General features: G+C 42.9%; 1 protein-coding gene across 2 annotated transcripts in view; it reads left to right on the plus strand.

Annotated features, from left to right (window-relative positions):
* slc2a9l2 (solute carrier family 2 member 9, like 2) overlaps positions 1–18,841 on the plus strand; it is a 71,527-nt gene that overhangs the window by 31,766 nt on the left and 20,920 nt on the right. For both annotated transcript variants that reach the window (XM_056605341.1, XM_056605342.1), the window contains 4 exons: positions 5,401–5,588; positions 8,072–8,182; positions 12,829–12,930; positions 15,300–15,375. In XM_056605341.1, coding sequence (XP_056461316.1) covers positions 5,401–5,588; positions 8,072–8,182; positions 12,829–12,930; positions 15,300–15,375 — 477 coding nt within the window. The remainder of the gene's footprint in view (positions 1–5,400; positions 5,589–8,071; positions 8,183–12,828; positions 12,931–15,299; positions 15,376–18,841) is intronic.

Genomic DNA, 18,841 nt, shown 5'->3' on the forward strand with positions numbered 1-18,841 from the left:
TTATGGGTAAATCAATTGATCCAATTGTCGATTTAATGTTAATATGAATTTTCTTCAATCACGTTCCAGTTATGTGATGCACCTGATCCTTGACTTAATCAAGGATCAATTATTAAATTATCAAATTATTATTGACCCACACATATTACACAGGACCACTCCCGACCCCTCCACAAATCATCCAGTCCCCATGGCCAAGAATAACACCTAAAAAAAATCCTTTGTTACCACTGCCATCATCATCTCCAACAAAAATAAAGTACCTATATAAAAACTGTAATACCGCACTTCACACACATATCCCCGGACTATGTTCGGAAATTGTTGTATGTTGCTGTTGGTTTTATGGGTTGAATGTTTCTATGGTGTGAGCGGTGTGGGTCTAAAGGTGATATTCTGTCAAAGCTTTTGATAGACGAAGAGATCTGAAAGTGTCAGTGAATGTTGTAGGACTCAGCCCCAGATATAGTGCTGCTGTCACCGCAGCACAATACGGGCAGACTATACGGACAGGCGGGTGAGAGATCCCAGACCCAGCTTTTTATCACTGCCCTTCATAGTCCACCCACTAACATCATCTTAGCAGTAAGGCTTCTAGATTGGTCGAGCACGGAGAGCCAGAGTGGAGCATCAGGCCTGGGGTTAGATGGGCTGGTCGTCGGTACACACACATGTAAGCACGCGGACATGCACGCACGCACTCACACACACACACACAAAAACACACAAAAGATCCTTAGGGGGTGGGCCTGTAGTGTCCTATTATCATCATGTCGAGTGCGAGACAGAAACAGCATGTTTCTCCACATCCCCATTCGTCTCCTGTCAATTGAGCACAAGAGTGGCAGAAATTTAGTTAACTTACAAATTACAGCTCATTCACATGGAACAATAGAATAACACTTTTATTGGCCGTATCCATGAACACTCAGGCCGGAAGAGGAGTGATGAATGTAGAATACGAACAATTCATCACTCTTAAGTGGTTTTGTGTTATTCATTATTAATAGGCAGAACTCGACTGAGGTGCGTTTTTCATGGGGCAAAGTCAATAAATTCACATTGATTTCGCGGCTAGGCTAGAATGCAACCACAATCTGCTCTTCTCCCTCATTGGCACTCCTCAGATATCTATCCCCCCCACACCGTCCCTCCCTCCCTCCCACCTGTCCTGCCGACAGTCTATAGTTAGGTTTCTATTCACTCCTTGCCTCAGTAGGGAGTCCTCGTGAAGGAGTCCCTGAATCTGTCTAGTTTGGAGAGGGGTTCTTTTGTTGTGCCGTGTCTCCATGGAGCACTGCTGGCGTTGGCCCAGCATGTCTGCACCGTCGCCAACAGGGGGGGGGGGGCAGGCGGCGAACAACACTGTAGAGGGAAATATTAACACACTGACAGATGGGGACGTCCCACTATGAGACCATGAACGTCAATATGGTGGCACGCAACGCTTACATTTGACAAACTTCCCAGGTGTGATGTTATATTAAGGCAGCTTCTCCATATTTGCCATCAGCATCAAGCAACAGCGGCCAACTAATCGGTGTTCGCAAATCAAGGACAAAATTAGGATTTAAGCTCTGTTGCGGTAAGGTCACACTCTTAATTCATGTGGGTTTTATGCAACAAGCGTCAAAGCGACGTCCTTCATTTTGATTTGAATTTCTTCTATTTTATATTCCTTCAACTTTCTAACTTTAGATTAAATAGCAAAGTTGAAGGAGGAATGATGCATTATGTATGTTTGCCTGTATGTGTAAAACTATTTTTTCCATATTTCTTTCAGTTGGCTTAATTCACAGCATTTTACGTACCACTAATCTTCATGATTCATTCATGATTCAGTGATTCATTTTGTAATCTTCTCTAATAAAAAATGACTCGATGACAGAGTGGCCAACATTATCAAGTTCAGTCAGGCAGCACCATCATGGGATCTCCTTTCATGTCTCTCATGAGGGGCTTGCATGGCTCATCCATCAAAATCCTCCTGCCCTGGTGACCCAGCTTACCAGCCCTGCCTTCCTGCAGAGCTGCGCCCTTAACCTGCGACAGCAACTGCTCACAATCAATGTAGCGCACGCTTGTGTTTGTGCAGATGAGGGATTCAGCGTGTACTCCCGCCAATTTACTAGCTCATGGGATTTGGGGGAAACATTTTTGAGTTATTTATAACCTTCATCAAGGTGAATGTCTTCTTTAGTCTTCAACACATTGGACAAAAGACTTTACTAATGACGTATTCCATCCTTCTGAAATTGTAATTACAGATCTTAATGATACAGTCATTAGGCTTAGTAATTGATCCACCTGTTAATTACCCTTGTTGATTAACCCATGTGAAGGATCGAAATGGCAGTTCTCTTAGTAGTAGTTAACCCCGCTCATTCCAGGTTCTGCATCCTCACAATATAAGCCAGTGGCACCATGTAAAAGGGATGTAGTAGTGCAGCATATAAGTCATATTCAAAAGCAAACGGAGGCATGTTTTGATTCAGTCATCTTCCAAATTTCAAGTTTGAGGCACAATCTACCAGGGCCTCCACTGGGGTTTCTCACTTACAGACAAAAAATCATTACGTACTTGTCTTATCCAATTATTATTTTTATTATCAAACCCGCCAACTTGCCTCTTGCCTACACGTTATGGGGCATATCCAATTAAATACAATAAATATATTGCCATATTGTGAAACGTAGTTGTATAGTTTACAACTATGTTATCTCATGAGCACAATTTCTGCAATATGGCCCATTTTGAAATATATTTCTATGTACGTAGAATAGAAGGATGAGAATGTTAAAAAAATGAATGTGTTGTTTGAGCATTCCGTGCAGCCTGAGCTGTCTCCTCCGCAGAGACGGATAACAAGAACAGAAACAGTCATCCGTCCCGTGAGACTCTACGAGCGTGGCTACGCATGAGATAAATATCGGATCGAGAGGCAATAGAAACGTTGGCCACGCAGAATTGTAAGTGAGTTCCAAAGAACACTTGACCGAAAAAACAAACCTTTGATTGGAGTTGAGAGGAAGCACCAGCCGCCTTCTCTGCCTCTCTCAGAAAAGGCTTCCAAATCGATTGCATTTTTCTGACATGGCCACCCAAGTCATATTTTTCTAGCAGCTTATGTCCTTTATAGTATATACCGGCCTTTGGGCAGTTGACATTTTGTAACAATCAAGTCTGTGGGATGGAAAAGCTGTTATTTCTGTGAAATAAACCCTGACAGAGTTATGTTGCATCGAAAGGTGCACTTTACTACATCCTTCAAGCATCACACTGCTGGATCTCGCAAAAGGGAACCATTCGAGGGACAGAATTGGATAAGGTCTCTGCTATCCAAACATCCAATTGCATCTTGTTTAAACCTCACCTGCCACTCACTATGATTCTGAAAGTAAACGCACATGGTGTCATTTGCTTAAAGCGCTCATCAGATTGGGGATAGAGATAGTAAGAAAGAGAGAGCTAAAGCCATTTCCATCAATATACGGATGCCGTCTGATGCGTGCAGCAATGAATGAGACTCGGTGGGATAATATCTACCATGGGGGAGTCATTATCCTTAGTAATTGCATCAAAAAGATATATGAAAGTAGAAACAGACTTTCTTGGGGGTGTTCTCAAGCCTTCTTACAAAAAATGTGAAGGTAACGAGACCCTTGAAATAATCAGCGAGGAAAGATTCAGTTCAGCCAACTTATTGTCTGATGAAGGCAAAGAAATGTTCCATTCAGATTGGAAGAATACATTCCTCGGGGAACCTATCGACAAAACAGTGCACTGTCACAGATGTTTGATGTTTGAGATGCTGGAAAGATATTTTGGCGGAAGTCAACTTGTTTATCTTGATAGAATATTTTCGTCGCAGAGCCCCCCCCTCCCCCCGACTCCCAGACTAATTGCTTGCTTGCAATACTAGTTGAAAACACAAACAAGTCGGGAGCCACTTTGATCCTACAGCCAAGTTCACTGTGTGGACTGAAAGAATACTGTAACCTTGTCTCACCTACTGGTATAAATAATGAGGGTTGGCCTGGAGGGTTGCTTTAAACTAAAGCCTATGGTTCAAATACATTCAGAGCCCGGCATATGTGGCTCAGGAAGAAAGCTCCAGCTGGGTTGGCCGATTGGAGGGGGCGAAGCACCTGCTAGTAGAATGTGAAACTTGTGCACATAACTCGGGATCTGAGCTGAGCATGCAATCATCGCGTTGCCTAGCTTTTTTGCCTGTTTCAACAGGTGCAACACGTCTGTTAAATGCAATTATTATATGTTTTGCTATAATTAGGGGGATTTAGTGATCATGTTAACACTGTTCATTTATTATTACAATTTATTATTACTATTTATTTGTACCTTTACCAGGTAGGAAGATTTTCCCCCTTGAATATGCGTCTGGTACCCCCCCCCCCCCCCCCCCCCCCCGCCCCTGTTCAGACAGACCTGGCCTCGGCCAATGCAATCGCATATCTAATAAGGGGCAGGTTTGATACAGTGACTGTAAAGAGGAGCGCCCTAGGGGAGCAATGTTGACACATTTTTAATAAACAACCAGGTGGGATGCCTTTGATGAGTCAGAAGTTTGTTGCTCTGATTGCTTGTGTCCGGAGGCATTTTGGTCGACACCCGTTGTTATCGCACCTTGGAAAGCATCAATGAACTGAGAGGTTTCAGACTAATATGCATTAGCAAACTAGTCTTGGGATGTCTGGCTAGCAACAACTAGGGCTGTGCTGAATTTTTTATAATCGTCTGAAAGACGGTGATCGATGGCCACGGCAAACTAAATCAAATAACCTTCTCAACCACAGTCTACCCGAATACTTATGGCCCTTCTGTGAGCCGGAGGCCCTCGCACGCACACAAGCCTTCCGGCAATCCCTCGTGCCATGGGAAACATCCAAGATCATCAAAGATGTATAACATACAAAGTGAATGGACGTTGTTATCAATCGCAATGTGTCATGGGGGCCCGCTCTGTCAGCCTAGCAGGGGGTCGAGGTGTTGAAACCCTTCCTCTCTGAGACACGGAGTGGGAGGGGAGGGGGGGGGGGGGGGTCTCTAATTGTGCCGCTTTCATAAGTGAAGGAGAGGCAGCCATCCTCCACATTACAAACCGCCACATCGGTATCATTTATGCAGCTCATTGAATGAATTAAGGAGACGTGCTGTGCATGTGCTCGTTGTATGTGCAGTGTGTTTTGAACCCAAGGGTGTGCACACTCTGAACCGAAGAGGCTCTCCCGCAAGGCGTCCCATGAGAGCCCTCATCAATAGGATGTTGTGGTTCCCGTGATGAACCCTTCCCTGTATGAAATGCACCGTGACTCCTGGTTTATGGACATTACTTTGGCTAATATATGATTTGGACCCTGTGTTTGCGTCACTTGCGTCAGCGTTCCAGCGGTTCCTTGGAAAGAAGGATGTGTCCAAGGAGCTGGAGGAGGTGTACGCGGAGGGCCACGCCCAGAGCAACCTGCAGGTCGTGTCGGTTCCCCAGCTGATCCGGAACCCGGCCGTCCGCTGGCAGCTCATCACCGTCATCATCACCATGGCTTGTTACCAGCTCTGTGGCCTCAACGCTGTGAGATGGAATACATTTTCTTTATATTTTCAGAAATATACAGAATGCAAATGTTTGCTCCAAGTTATGCACACGTGGTTCAAATAACAAAGATATTGTTGAGGCAGAGGTGTTTCAGAACACAAAGTTATTCTCCCCCCTCCCCAGGGAGCTTCATTAAGCGTACATAAGCAATATTAAATTATGCATAGCTGTACGGAACAAGAGAGCAAGAAGTGGGGAGATTTGGAGATTTTGTGTTCCGACGTTCCCATTGATATTTCTCATTGGATTTCTCAATATGCATCGACGCATTTGTTAGACTAAAAAGAATGCCTCAAACTGGGATGCAAGCAATGGGGATGTGCCGTAGAAGTATAATCCACTCGTATCATTATTGTGACCTTTATCCTTCTCTATAACACCATCCGAACACAAATTAGGATATGGAATGAGGAATGGAGGGTGAAAAATAGAAGAATAAGTAACGTTGTAGTGCAGATCTCCATTTTTATTTGGAAGGATCCTTCATAAAATTAGCCAATGCAGAATATATGCCTCAAAACGGATATATGTATTTCATTATCAATTGCCAAAAATGACCATGCATAATATATGCAGCCATGCAACTGCATCTATGTTTCTTGCTATCTTTTAGTTATGCATCACAATTTGAGAACCTGCAGTTTATTTGAGAACTCATTATATTTCTCCCCATACGTTGTGCATCCGTAAATTTCCCAGTAATGAAGGAACTATGACCATGAGAGTTGCTGAACCTGAGCAATTTGATGCTTTGTTCAAAGGAAGCCAAAAAACGTTGCTACCTTTGCATTGAACAAGGCATCAAAGCTGTTATTGTTGTGCTGAGCCAAGTGGAGTCTAGACTTTTTGGACTGTGACTAATAGGTAATGCTTGTAATACTTGCAAAATACATAATTAAAAGAGGCATGCTGTCAAACCTGAAACATAACCTGAATGCACAAAAGTTAAGTTAGATTAAGTACAAGCAAATATTCATTCACAACATGGAATTCAGTTATACTTCATGCACTTCAACAAATATAATTCAAACCGTGTCACAGTTATGTGGCCTTAGTAAATAATCTGTGACTTTTGAGCTATTAAGGTGGACCTACTGTTAATGCCTCGTTTGAAGCTGGTGGGAAACAATCTTCCAGAACAGCACAGGTGCATGGAAGAGGTTAACTTGGCGGGAGGGAGGGGGTAAACAAACAAGCATTTTGAATTGAAAGCTCCTTGCATGAAATAGGATTTTTCTCTACACATGAGTTACCCCCTGATGTTCTCTTATCATTAACATTCATGCCTTTCTCCCCATCTTACTTTTTCTCTTCCTCTGGCGTTATCTGCTTTGACGTCTCCTTGTATTCAATGCCATTTTAAAACCAGACCTTCCAATGTGTAGTTTCGATTTGACACAAGCTCTATACATATATTGACCGAAAAAACAACATTTCACAGATTGTAAATGTTATTTATTCTCACATTCTGATGGAAAGGGCTACCGATAACCCAAATCACAAGGAAGCAGTGAATCCAAGTCTTCCCAGCAGATGTGCTATCCCACATTATTCATCATTATTTCCGCTGATACAATTTGTTTATTGTATCCTGTTATGGATCTTTCTTATGTCACTAGGCCCTTAAATGAGCCTTGCCTCCTCCCTTGGATCCTGTGGTCTGTTGACTATAGTAGTCCAGAGGAGCGTCGGATAGCCACATAGAAACACAACAGGTCATTTGTTTTTTTAGACATCTTTAGCCCCTTCCTTACCCTTCCTGCCCACACTGCTCCTTCCTGCCCCAACGGTCCCTTCTTGCCCACCGCCCCTTCCTGTCCACATTGCCCCTTCCTGTCCACTGCCCCCTCTTGCCCTCACTTCCCCTTCCTATCCACACCGCCCCTTCTTGACTATTGCCCCTTCCTATCCACAACGGTCCCTTCCTGCCCTCACTGCCCCTTCCTGTCCACTTTCCCTTCCTGCCCATTGCCCCTTCCTGTCCACTTTCCCTTCCTGCCCATTGCCCCTTCCTGTCCACTTTCCCTTCCTGCCCATTGCCCCTTCCTGTCCACTTCCCCTTCCTGCCCTCACTGCCCCTTCCTGTCCACTTTCCCTTCCTGCCCATTGCCCCTTCCTATCCACACTTCCCCTTCCTGTCCACTTTCCCTTCCTGCCCATTGCCCCTTCCTGTCCACTTCCCCTTCCTGCCCATTGTCCCTTCCTATCCACACTTCCCCTTCCTGCCCATTGCCCCTTCTTGACTATTGCCCCTTCCTATCCACACCGCCCCTTCCTGCCCTCACTGTCCCTTCCTGTCCACTTCCCCTTCCTGCCCATTGTCCCTTCCTATCCACACCGCCCCTTCCTGACCACAGCAGAGACACCGCAATGTACACGACGCATGACGTGTACATTGAGACAGATGCCCTTGTATGGCACGTGCGAAAGCTGACGCCTGATGTGTGCTCTCCCACCAGATCTGGTACTACACCAACGGGATCCTGGCGGAGGCTGGCTTCGCAGGAAACATCATCCCTTACATCACGCTGAGCACAGGCGCTGTGGAAACGCTGGCAGCCATTGTCTCGGTGAGCATACTTAACACTTGACTTGAGTGAACGGTGTCTATTTGAACAGCCTGACTCCACACATCAATGATGGCCAGGAGTCATGGCCTAAGGAGTGGACAACGTTCAGAGTCTGGCAGCAGACACTCAGCACATGTTGGTTTTGATGGACCTTAATCATTGGCCAATATGTTGCTCTTATTGGATAACCGATAGTGAAAAAGCACTGTTTGTATAGCTTTATGGTAATGAAGGAAAATAAATAGAAAAACATGCATAGATGTAACCTCTACTATTAGTAGAGGTTACACATTTAGCCCATTTGAGCAGTAAGCCGGTTGGATCTGTACTGATCTTATTTAAGCCCTTTTCATCCCCATCTGTCCCTGTGCTGTTGCATCATCAGCTACCGCTAGTAAACGATAACAACTTGCTTTTCCCATGCTCCTTTAATTATTGCTGTCTCTGCTGCCTGGTGATATTGTACCCCATCAAGCCTTTTTTTAAGTATATTTGTCTGAACAGTTTACTTATTTGCATTTTATTACCATCGATAGGTACCTACAGGGTCTTATACTGCCATTTAAATCCTGTTGCCTTCTGTGCTTTGAGCAGCATGTTGAAACTGATATGCAATATATACGGCATGTAGGTTACTTCAGGATTCGGCGATTTTAACGATTCTATGAAAATGAATAATTGATATATATATCGAGCTCCTCACTCAATTTAGATGTGTGGTGTTCCTCATTTGACTGTCGAGAATTCAAATGGGCAGTGGCAACCTAGATAGTCAGGAAAGTCAGACAGGTCGGGTTATGTGTATCATATGCCAAATGCATACAAAGCAATGTAGGGCCTTGGCCAAATGTGTCGATCCAAACATTCTTTAAGCACGTTGCTGGTTACGCAGTGGGTGGCTCACATGTTAAATTGGGCCTCTTTTGCTCAATATTGAAACTCTGTCTGGAGAGATGAGCAGCTTCTTTGCTTACAACACATTGTGATTAATGACATTTGGGAGATTCAGCACTAAGCCAAGAGAAGTTGCAGAGAAAACAACATTGTTGCTCCGGGGAAATTAATCCATGCCGCTAGATTACCTGCTGGAGCAGGGAGACGGCACTTTTTTTTTAACGCATCACAAAGTGAGGATAATGTGTGTTCTCTGCTAAGAGGTCTGCGAAGGATAAAAGGTTGAGTTGGTATTCAGGATTTCATGCTTGAGTACTGTGTGTGGGGTAATTGAATCCGAACTCGGAGCGGTAGCTCCGAGTTTCTGCATTCTGGAACCACAATTTAAATGTTTGTGTTGTATAAGTGGATGTTGGCAATACATACTCATGGGAATAGAGAAGTATTCATAAGGTCACATTGGAATTAGTTAATGGAGCGAAAGTTGAATTACAAAATCAAATTAAAACTTCTGCATGCTTCTTCTAAGCAATGATAATATCCAGCTGAATATATTATCAGTGGACAACCAAATACTCACTTTCTGTTATTTAAAAAAACTTCTCGCTTATATATGCCACTCTATGTTATGTATTTTATGCATATACATAGTAGATGCACAGAGTACACCCTCATTTTTTTAACCAATCACTCTATGCACTGGTTATTAAAAAATAATTATTTAGCTTGTTCATGCTGTGTAGAGCAAAGAGTGTGCCACTCCTTAACATTTAATCACGCATCAATGGTTGTTTTTTAACGTCCATCCATTTTTAATGCTCTACAGAACTGACACGTCTGACATATATAATGATATATCCCAGGAATATGTGGACGTGTCTTTTCTACACTTGGTATGTTGTCTTGCTCCATTGAACGTGAGCGTCTTGCATCACCTCGCCACCTCAAACACTTGCATTCGCTTGCTGTGGGCTTTTGCTGGGCCGGTTGCACTCTTGGTTTGGTAGGCACTGTTGGTGCCTACCAAAGGCGGGTGTGTTTGGTTCAAATATATATTGATATTCCAAGGGAGCCCTTCATCATGAATCATTGGAAACATATCGCTTGCATTGGCCTAAATGCTCTGTCGGTACTGAGCCTTAATCATAAATCTTTCATCAATAGATCAAAATAGATCATTGGAAGTAAGGGATGTCAAGAGTTATTAGCATAACTGCATAATATCAATATTGCCATTATTGCCATTGTCAATTACATCAATGACCTTTATGTGAACGCTCTAATGCAGAATAACACACAGTGGATCCGCTGGCCCACCATGACCGTTCACAGTAGGAGACAAATGGTTTGCATATCATACAATAAACAATGCATGCCATAACACATTACATGACAGCCCTGTTACAATGCCACGCCAACCTTGGACTAGAGATGTATCACGGCACATAATGAGTGCAGATTCCATGAGAGTAGACACCGAATACAGCTTCACAAGATTTTTATCATTATAATACTTTTATCCTGTGAGGTTATTGGCCAGTTTAGTGATGCAACAGACATAAACCGAGCACTAATGTCGGGGCATGCTTGCGAGGCTGTGTGCTAGATTGCTTGATTTTGCCTCTGGTGTCCCCTCCGAAGGGTCTCAACAGGGACCGCACCAATGCCGCCCCAAGTTAAGGGCCAATGGCGCCTCAAGCTGTGGCCTGTTTTCTTTGATGCTTCGTTTGCTTCTTGATGTAATTGAAAATGATAACACTTTATCAGCAGAGCCTGCACACATAGCCAAATGGGCCCCCATTCAATTCTAACAATTGCAGTACTTGAGTCTACTTAGTGTTGCTACCAATTGTGACGTTGTTGATTAAATAAATAAAGAATAGACACACATGTTGCCCATTGCTTTCTCCCCTTACACTTAATCATCGTCAAGGGTTTGATTGTCCTACTTCTGGGTCCCTCTTGTGGGTCTTTAGGAAGGGGGAATGTACAATGAAGTGATACTTGATGCACTGATGCCAGTGGTGTGTGGTAGTGGTAATAGAAAGTGTCTGTCAGGCCACAGTAACTATTCAAATTAAACGGTGCTTGTTAGTCAGCAGCAGATTTCCACCGTTAAAGCTGGAGGTAAAATAGAACGACTTCAGCTGGAACACCATCTGGATCAGCCTTGTTGTTTTTCCATTCTCCTTGTTTTATTCCTCACCTCTGTCGGACTGGATCGTAATACCCTGTCTCTCCCCCACCCCCCCCCCCCCCCCCCACACCCCCATTCTTGTTTTTGTGGAGGGACTCGATATATCTCGACTTCATCCCTGGAGTTTCTGATGGAACCTGCTTTATATGCTCCCTGCGTCGGGTTCCAGATTGAGCCAGCATCCTTCAGGAGCGTTGTACCTCTTGGAATCGTACGGGGGCAGGCCGAGGTAGCTCGGTCCCCATACGGCACCTTAGGGAGTGAAGAAACCCCCTGTGCCCCTGAGTCGGCCAGCTGCTGGAACACCAGGACTTTCTGCCTCTTCTTCACTTGTGTTTCAAGGTCTCTCCCCCGATACTTGACACCCGCCTTTAGCTTTGGGTTCACTTTTGGCCCTGCAGTCTGTTCATCTGAGGTTCTTCACCTTGGAGTCAAAAGCTCAATATCTGACTCATTCTCTCATACAGGTCCTGGTGTTTCATTGTTCTGTGTTGGTGTAGGTCTTAGAAATAATTTATTGATGCCCGAGTGTTTTTAAACATCCTAAATTGATTGCAGAGCTGTATCAAGCTGCTGTCAGATTTTTCTTTCCCAAAGATTTGTTGCGTATGGTTCCACGAAAAACGATTATGGGACCGCCAAGGGCGCATGACAATTGGGGACCACCCTCCGCTACAAATCCTTCTCCACAGCCACACTGGCGCTGGGCCTCGGCGACGTTTGTTTGTCTTGAACCTTTCACCTCTTATCTCCTTATCGGTGGGAGTTAAACTGACACTAGACTGCTCCCCCCCCCCCCCTGCCAAAGGGCTTCCTGAGCCGGGGCCTGGCCTGTGTTCTGTGTGTGGCAGTGTGCTGATTGTCAAAGTGATGAAGGGCTCAGCGCCTCCTGGGAACAATGCCGGTGTGAGGCGGCATCACCCAGTGTTTACCGGGAAGCAGAGGCACTGGGGCGCTGGGGCTCTGCTGCATGAATGACACACACGCCCACGCCGTATCTGCATCACGTTCTGCTACCCGCGGGGAAAGCCACGGGTTACAGGGAGGCATTCAAATCCCACTGACCCTTGATCGACCTCCCAAATCCCCAGCCATGTTGTGGGATGGAGACAGCACCAGGAATGCTGGGCTCACTGGGCGTGTGGGAAGGGGGGAGTGAGTCTCAAAGCTTTGTCTTCTGTTTCCACACTCCATGCGTGGGGACCCTGGACTGGGGGGTTTCTCCCTGGCCTTTGTCGGACCAGGAGTATAGGCTGTGAATTATTGATACCCATCTTGGAATACTGTATATATATATGCACATAATCATCCTCTCCAGGTTCCTTCTCTAAAGGTTAAGTCAATTGCAAATTGCATTTTATAAGTGATTTTTTTTTATATATTCTAGGAGACTGAATTACTTAGAATTACTGAGACTAACAAAAGACATTTGAACACACTATGTTTTTTTATGCCACTAACTGCCAATAATGTGGATAACAGAAACCCTGACGTTTTAATCAGCCATAATAAGAAAAACACTGATGCTAATGTAATTACCCCTGCTTCTCCCCAGGGCCTTGTCATCGAACGAATTGGGAGGAGACCACTCCTGATATTTGGCTTCTCAACAATGGCGGTGTGCTTTGGTTTTCTAACGGTCTTCCTTAATCTGCAGGTACACCACTCAATACCCAACGCATACTCATACGGTGCGTACTTAATTGCATTGTAATTCATGCACATAGCATCTCTGCTTGTTAAATTTCCTTAAAATGGATACATGGCAGACAATATGGAGGAAAGGGACTTGGTAAACAAATTAGAATGGCACCTAAATTTGATAAACCAATTGCATGCAGAATATGTTTCTGAGTTTGCTAAACAAGATCCATTAAATTATTCTATTTTTGGTTTTTACTCTATGATTTATATAAGTGCATTATTACAGTTAGCACTTTATTAATAGTAGTATATTAGTACCTGCCTCATTATTATATTATTGCTGCTGTTTTGGTTACCTGTATTATTTCTTAGCGGTTGTGTACTAAACCATCTGCATGGCTAGGATCTACATTTCCCACACATCGATAAATTAATTGCTTTCATCTTCTCTAAAAATCCCCTTCAGGCAATGCCCTTTCCATCTTCAATAGCTGATGCGCGATATGACTACTAATGCCAGTGCACTGAACACACCATTCATAATAAAGCCTTTGTGTTTGTACATAGTGAGACACACACACATACACGCACACGCCTGATTTCTCAGAGGGTATAGGTTTCCTGGACAGCAACCAGAGGATAACTTGTTTGGTCATCTGTTCTATTATGCACTACTCCTGGACTCAAAGGGAAATTCTACCCTTATTAATAATAATAATAATTGATCCGTTTTTTATAGCGCTTTTCTAAGTACTCTAAGACGCTTTACAAATAACAAAGGAATACATACAGACAGTACCGACAATCAAACAAAAGGGAAAATAAATAAATAAACAACACCACAACAATAGGCAACACATTAAGAGAGCAGAGAGAGTGGAAGATGGCGAAGGATGATTTGTCAAATGTTGTAGGTGTTATTACAACAAGAATAAATGCAAACATGCATACACATGCATACATACATACATACATACATACATACATACATACATACATACATACATACATACATACATACATACATACATACATACATACATACATACATACATACATACATACATACATACATACATACATACATACATACATACATACATACATACATACTAGGGGGGTCCTGTCCTCGAAAATCGTACATAGTCTAATGTGATTCGTCAGGCCTTACCTATGGTCGAATAATCATTGAATCATGTATGATATCTGTTTTTAGAATGACACAATGAAGCCACATTTCTTGTGACTTTAAAATAATGATCAGGGCTTCTCCCAGCTGTCGGCAAAGGTGCAGCACAGCCTCTCCGCTAAATACCCTACCGCCTCGCAAAACAAATCATAATTAAACTATTTCACAATATGAGGACAACATGCGCATCGGTTCATGTCAGCATCTGAATCAAATTTGACAAAAAATGTGGTTACCTATAAACCTAATCAACTATAATATAGGCGTATATAATATCCCATAATTAATGTTGTACGGTAAATCAAAGACTGGCCGGTCTCTGCGGCGATGGACAGCTCTGTTCTGTCTGCCTGTATCCACATCTGATCACGACAAAATGACTAGAGGCGTTTGAAAATGAAATGTGAATGATGCGTCTCAGCGTACAGAACAAATGTGGCCCCATTCAGTTATGCAGGACACCAAAAAATGCACTACCAAGAACCCAGAGAATAGTTTTCACCAGTTCAAATGGTCTGGTATGACAGCTGCTGTTGACTCGTCATTTGACTATGTTTTTGAAATGCTGTCAAACCCAAAAGTTTTTTTCCTCAAACTTTCCTTCTTGAAAAGTGGTCTAGAATTTGCTCTACTTCGATAAGAAAAGGATTGGATAGTGCCATTATACAAAGGGGTTATTAAGCAACAAATAAGGACATTTTATTGAAAGCAAAACATAACCTAGCAAATTGCACACAGAAGAGAGAGTCAAATCCAGACAAAATTCATTATTAAACTCAAAGACTTTTCGTTCTAGAAGCCAAGCAATGCTGTGGTATCCCTCATTCAGCCCCTCATCCTACCGATGTAATTCCCTGCTGTTACATGTGCACAATGTTCGACTATTAAAGTCGCCGTTGACTAATGGAAAATTTGGAAAATTTGAATCAGTTGAGATTCGAGGTCAGCCCTAGTAGATACATATACAGTGCATATATACTTACTTGCTTTGAGTTGAAATTCCAATTTACCTAACAATAATGATCAGTGTGCCATTTCACAACTCACATGTCTTTAATGCTCTCTCTCTCTCTCTCTCTCTCTCTCTCTCTCTCTCTCTCTCTCTCTCTCTCTCTCTCTCTCTCTCTCTCTCTCTCTCTCTCTCTCTCTCTCTCTCTCTCTCTCTCTCTCTCTCTCTCTCTCTCATCTATCAGGACAGAGTATCATGGTTTCCCTACCTCAGTTACGTCTGTATACTGGCTGTAATTGCCTGCTTTTGCTCTGGACCCGGTAGGTTAAGACTTTTATCTTTTCAATTATATGATTCCTCTTTCATTATATGACCCCTCTCTTCTTCCAGCCTCTCTTTTTCTATGGTGCAGCAACATACATTAAACTTAAACATTCTGGGCCATGATTAATAATAATAATGATAATAATTGATCTGTTTTTTATAGCGCTAAAAAAAGTAAAATTGAATTAAATTAATTATTGAATTAAAATTGAATTGGAACACTTCCATTTTTTTTGTACCTGCCAGTCTCCCTGGCTGGGCTTTAATGAGCAGATGCCAATGCATATTGGGATGCTGTGCATGGGTGCCCTGGTTCTGGGTGGATGGTTGACTTTGGCTTTCAAGGTGAATGTATCGCTGTCACCACACATGTATGTCACCACACATGTATGTCACCACACATGTATGTCACACACGTGTATGTCACATTTGAATAACAATCTCCCCAGGGTGGGTTAATTCCTCCGCCGACATGACTATAAACCAACTGCCTCAGGGTTTTTGACCACGGCTCTGACCATTAAAATTGCAATCACTGCGCTGGTAAAAGACTGATCCTTTATACACAGAGCACACTGGTACTTGCTTCGGAGGAATGCAACATTTGTATTTTTTTTTTTACATACCTCCATCACCTGTGCATATATATATATATATATATATATATAGATAAGAAAATAGCTTTTTGTCCCTCCAGCAAATGTTATTTATTGCATGCCTGCGCATATTCCAGACACAATGTTAAATGCTGGCCCATTATGAGAAGTAGTTTGATTGTAAAGGTCCTCAAAACAAGGTGAGATTTCCATGCCTTGCCCTAGGACCTTTTGACTGGCTGTTGCAGAGAAGGTTATCGTCTTCTTTATTTTACATTTTGAAAGCTCAGATGTGATTTATATTCTGGAGGAGGGAACTAAGCCCTAAGCTAACTGTTGGGCCATGGACGTATAGCGGACAGGGAAATCCATCACAGGATAGATACTATAGACAGCAGCTGTGACAGGCGTTTCGTAATGACTTTTCACCATGGAACCCAGAGCTTATCTGGTATTTTAATAGTTTGACATGGATGGTAATTCATAGTTTTGATATGAAATGCAGTACTGGTGGGTTTTATTCTTCCCGAACTTTGCGTTCATTGTAAGCAGTCATTTCTGGTGAAAAATAAAAATGTAATCACTAGAACAAGCTTTGCACAAACAAACATTGTCCCATTTTACTCTGTGTACCATGGCGTTTCTTTTTATTCCAAGCTTAATATTCAATTGTTTGAATATTATATAACATATTGTTGTTTGCCACAGCTTGCCCTCCTGGTGTTTAACACAAATAAATAGTACTATAAGCTCTCGTCAGTTTATATACTACGGAATTCAATTCACAAAGTTGGTAATTTGAATGGCAATAGTTTTTATTAAGATAGACAGAATATAAAGATATATCTTCTTGTCACAGAGGTGCTTTGACACTTCAAATAGACTTCAGGTCTGTGGTGCAAGAAAAAGACACCTACATTCTGGCATAGAATGTTTGATAAAGTCACTCACTGGGAGTACCTTGACATTAGCTGTTAAGGAGCATGCTGCTGTTCACTGATGCCTCAACCCCTCAAACTGCCTGCAGCGGGTGTTACATGGATACTTAGAGCAGTGTCGGTGGTCAAACCTTGACTAAAGCAGCAGTAAACCCAGGAATCACTGGGAGTTACTGCCTGACATAGCCTCAGAGCCTTCTGAAGCAGAACGTGTCTTTACATTTCAATCACCTAGGCAACACACGGGCTGCTGCAAATTAAAGGATACCTTCAGGATTTTTTTAAACCGGACCCCATTTTCCCATCATTTTGTGTCTAAGTGAATAATACAGACAACAATTTTGTAAATTGGTCCAGTATTTAGCGAGAGCACCTGAGACATTGAAGCCACAAAACAGGCTTCCATGTCACAATAAAGTTTGAAATACAGATGAAAATTTGCCTGCATGGCTAAATATGGCACATACAGTATACATTTTGAACTCTGGCGCTCAAGATTATTATTGTGCGGTGTCCCTTAAACAAAATAAAAAAGTATCGCCAGCAACCTTATTCTACCCGTGCGAAAGATGCAAATTCATCATTTGCTCGAGTTGAAATATTCGAAATTTCGCCCGAGCAAACCGTGAACAAGTAACGCGAGGTGAATGATTGCTTCACTTTTTGATATGAACGCAGTTGCCCTCGCTGCTTTTGCGTTGCGGACTGCGACGTGATGTGCCTCGCAAGTTGGAATAACTGCCAACACAGTTTCACTAAGGGCCTTCTGTGGTAGGGACGACATGGAGGAGAAACTAGTGCTGGCAGTTGCTGAATACCGGGAGCTATAATATTACATATGTATGATGTTTACATGCATGATACATGTTTAAATAGATGTATAAATAGCCGTAAGGATAATAACAGTGATTTGGTGGTTGCCAAGTAGCAATACATAAAAACAGGCACCCAGCTGCTCTTTTTCTTAACTGTAGGCTTTGACAAAAAAATGCAGTGCGGTGTGCCTCGTGTTTTACCGGCTGCAAAATGACGGTCAGCGCCAAAAACAAGCTCTATGAGAGGACGAACATTGATTTACGCTAGGTGTAAACGGGATCCGACCCAACCATAGGAAGTGAACCAAAGAAATGCATTGTTGGTTGATTATACACTTTTGCCGTGACATGGAAATAATAACTCTATTCCGCCAGGTAGGCTTATGGGTTACTTTTTCCTACATTCATTGAGTTGCGTCAGAAGTGGCGCAATCAGTAGGTGAAAGCACTTATCAAAATATGGTCACACGACTATGATGCAATCGCTTGTGGTCACTCACGGAAACCCTCTAGTTCTTAAATTATTCAGTGAACATTCAGAGTTGTTTATTTGTAGGACACCAAAGCAAATTCAAAAAGCCCAACACTTGGCTTTCTCTTCGATTTCCCTTCCAATAGACGAGTGATCCCCTCGACTGTGAGGCATTTGTTCACAATGTTCGCTTCGCCTAACAAAGCGCAGTGTGAGCGTTAATCGAGCCAAATGAAAATGAAACAAAGTACAAACTTCCTCCCTGAATAGGACAGAGTCTACCGAGCTACAGATGTGAAAGCGCCCGTAGGCCCAAAATGATGGGAAAATGGGGTCCATGTTGAAAATCACAAGGTTATCCTTTAAGGTGCATGCACACACACACACATGGGCATGCGTGTGGACGGACCACAGTGTATTAACTTGGCAAGCTCAGGTAATTGCACTCCTAGGGTAGTATAACACAATTTTGTGCTTTATTTCCCTGAACTCAGAAGAACTGCAATGGGGATTATATCTCGGACACACACACACACACACACACACACACACACACACACACACACACACACACACACACACACACACACACACACACACATACACACACACACACACACACACACACACACACACACACA

This window comes from Gadus chalcogrammus, chromosome 13, assembly GCF_026213295.1.
Source record: "Gadus chalcogrammus isolate NIFS_2021 chromosome 13, NIFS_Gcha_1.0, whole genome shotgun sequence".
Taxonomy (NCBI): Eukaryota; Metazoa; Chordata; class Actinopteri; order Gadiformes; family Gadidae; genus Gadus; species Gadus chalcogrammus.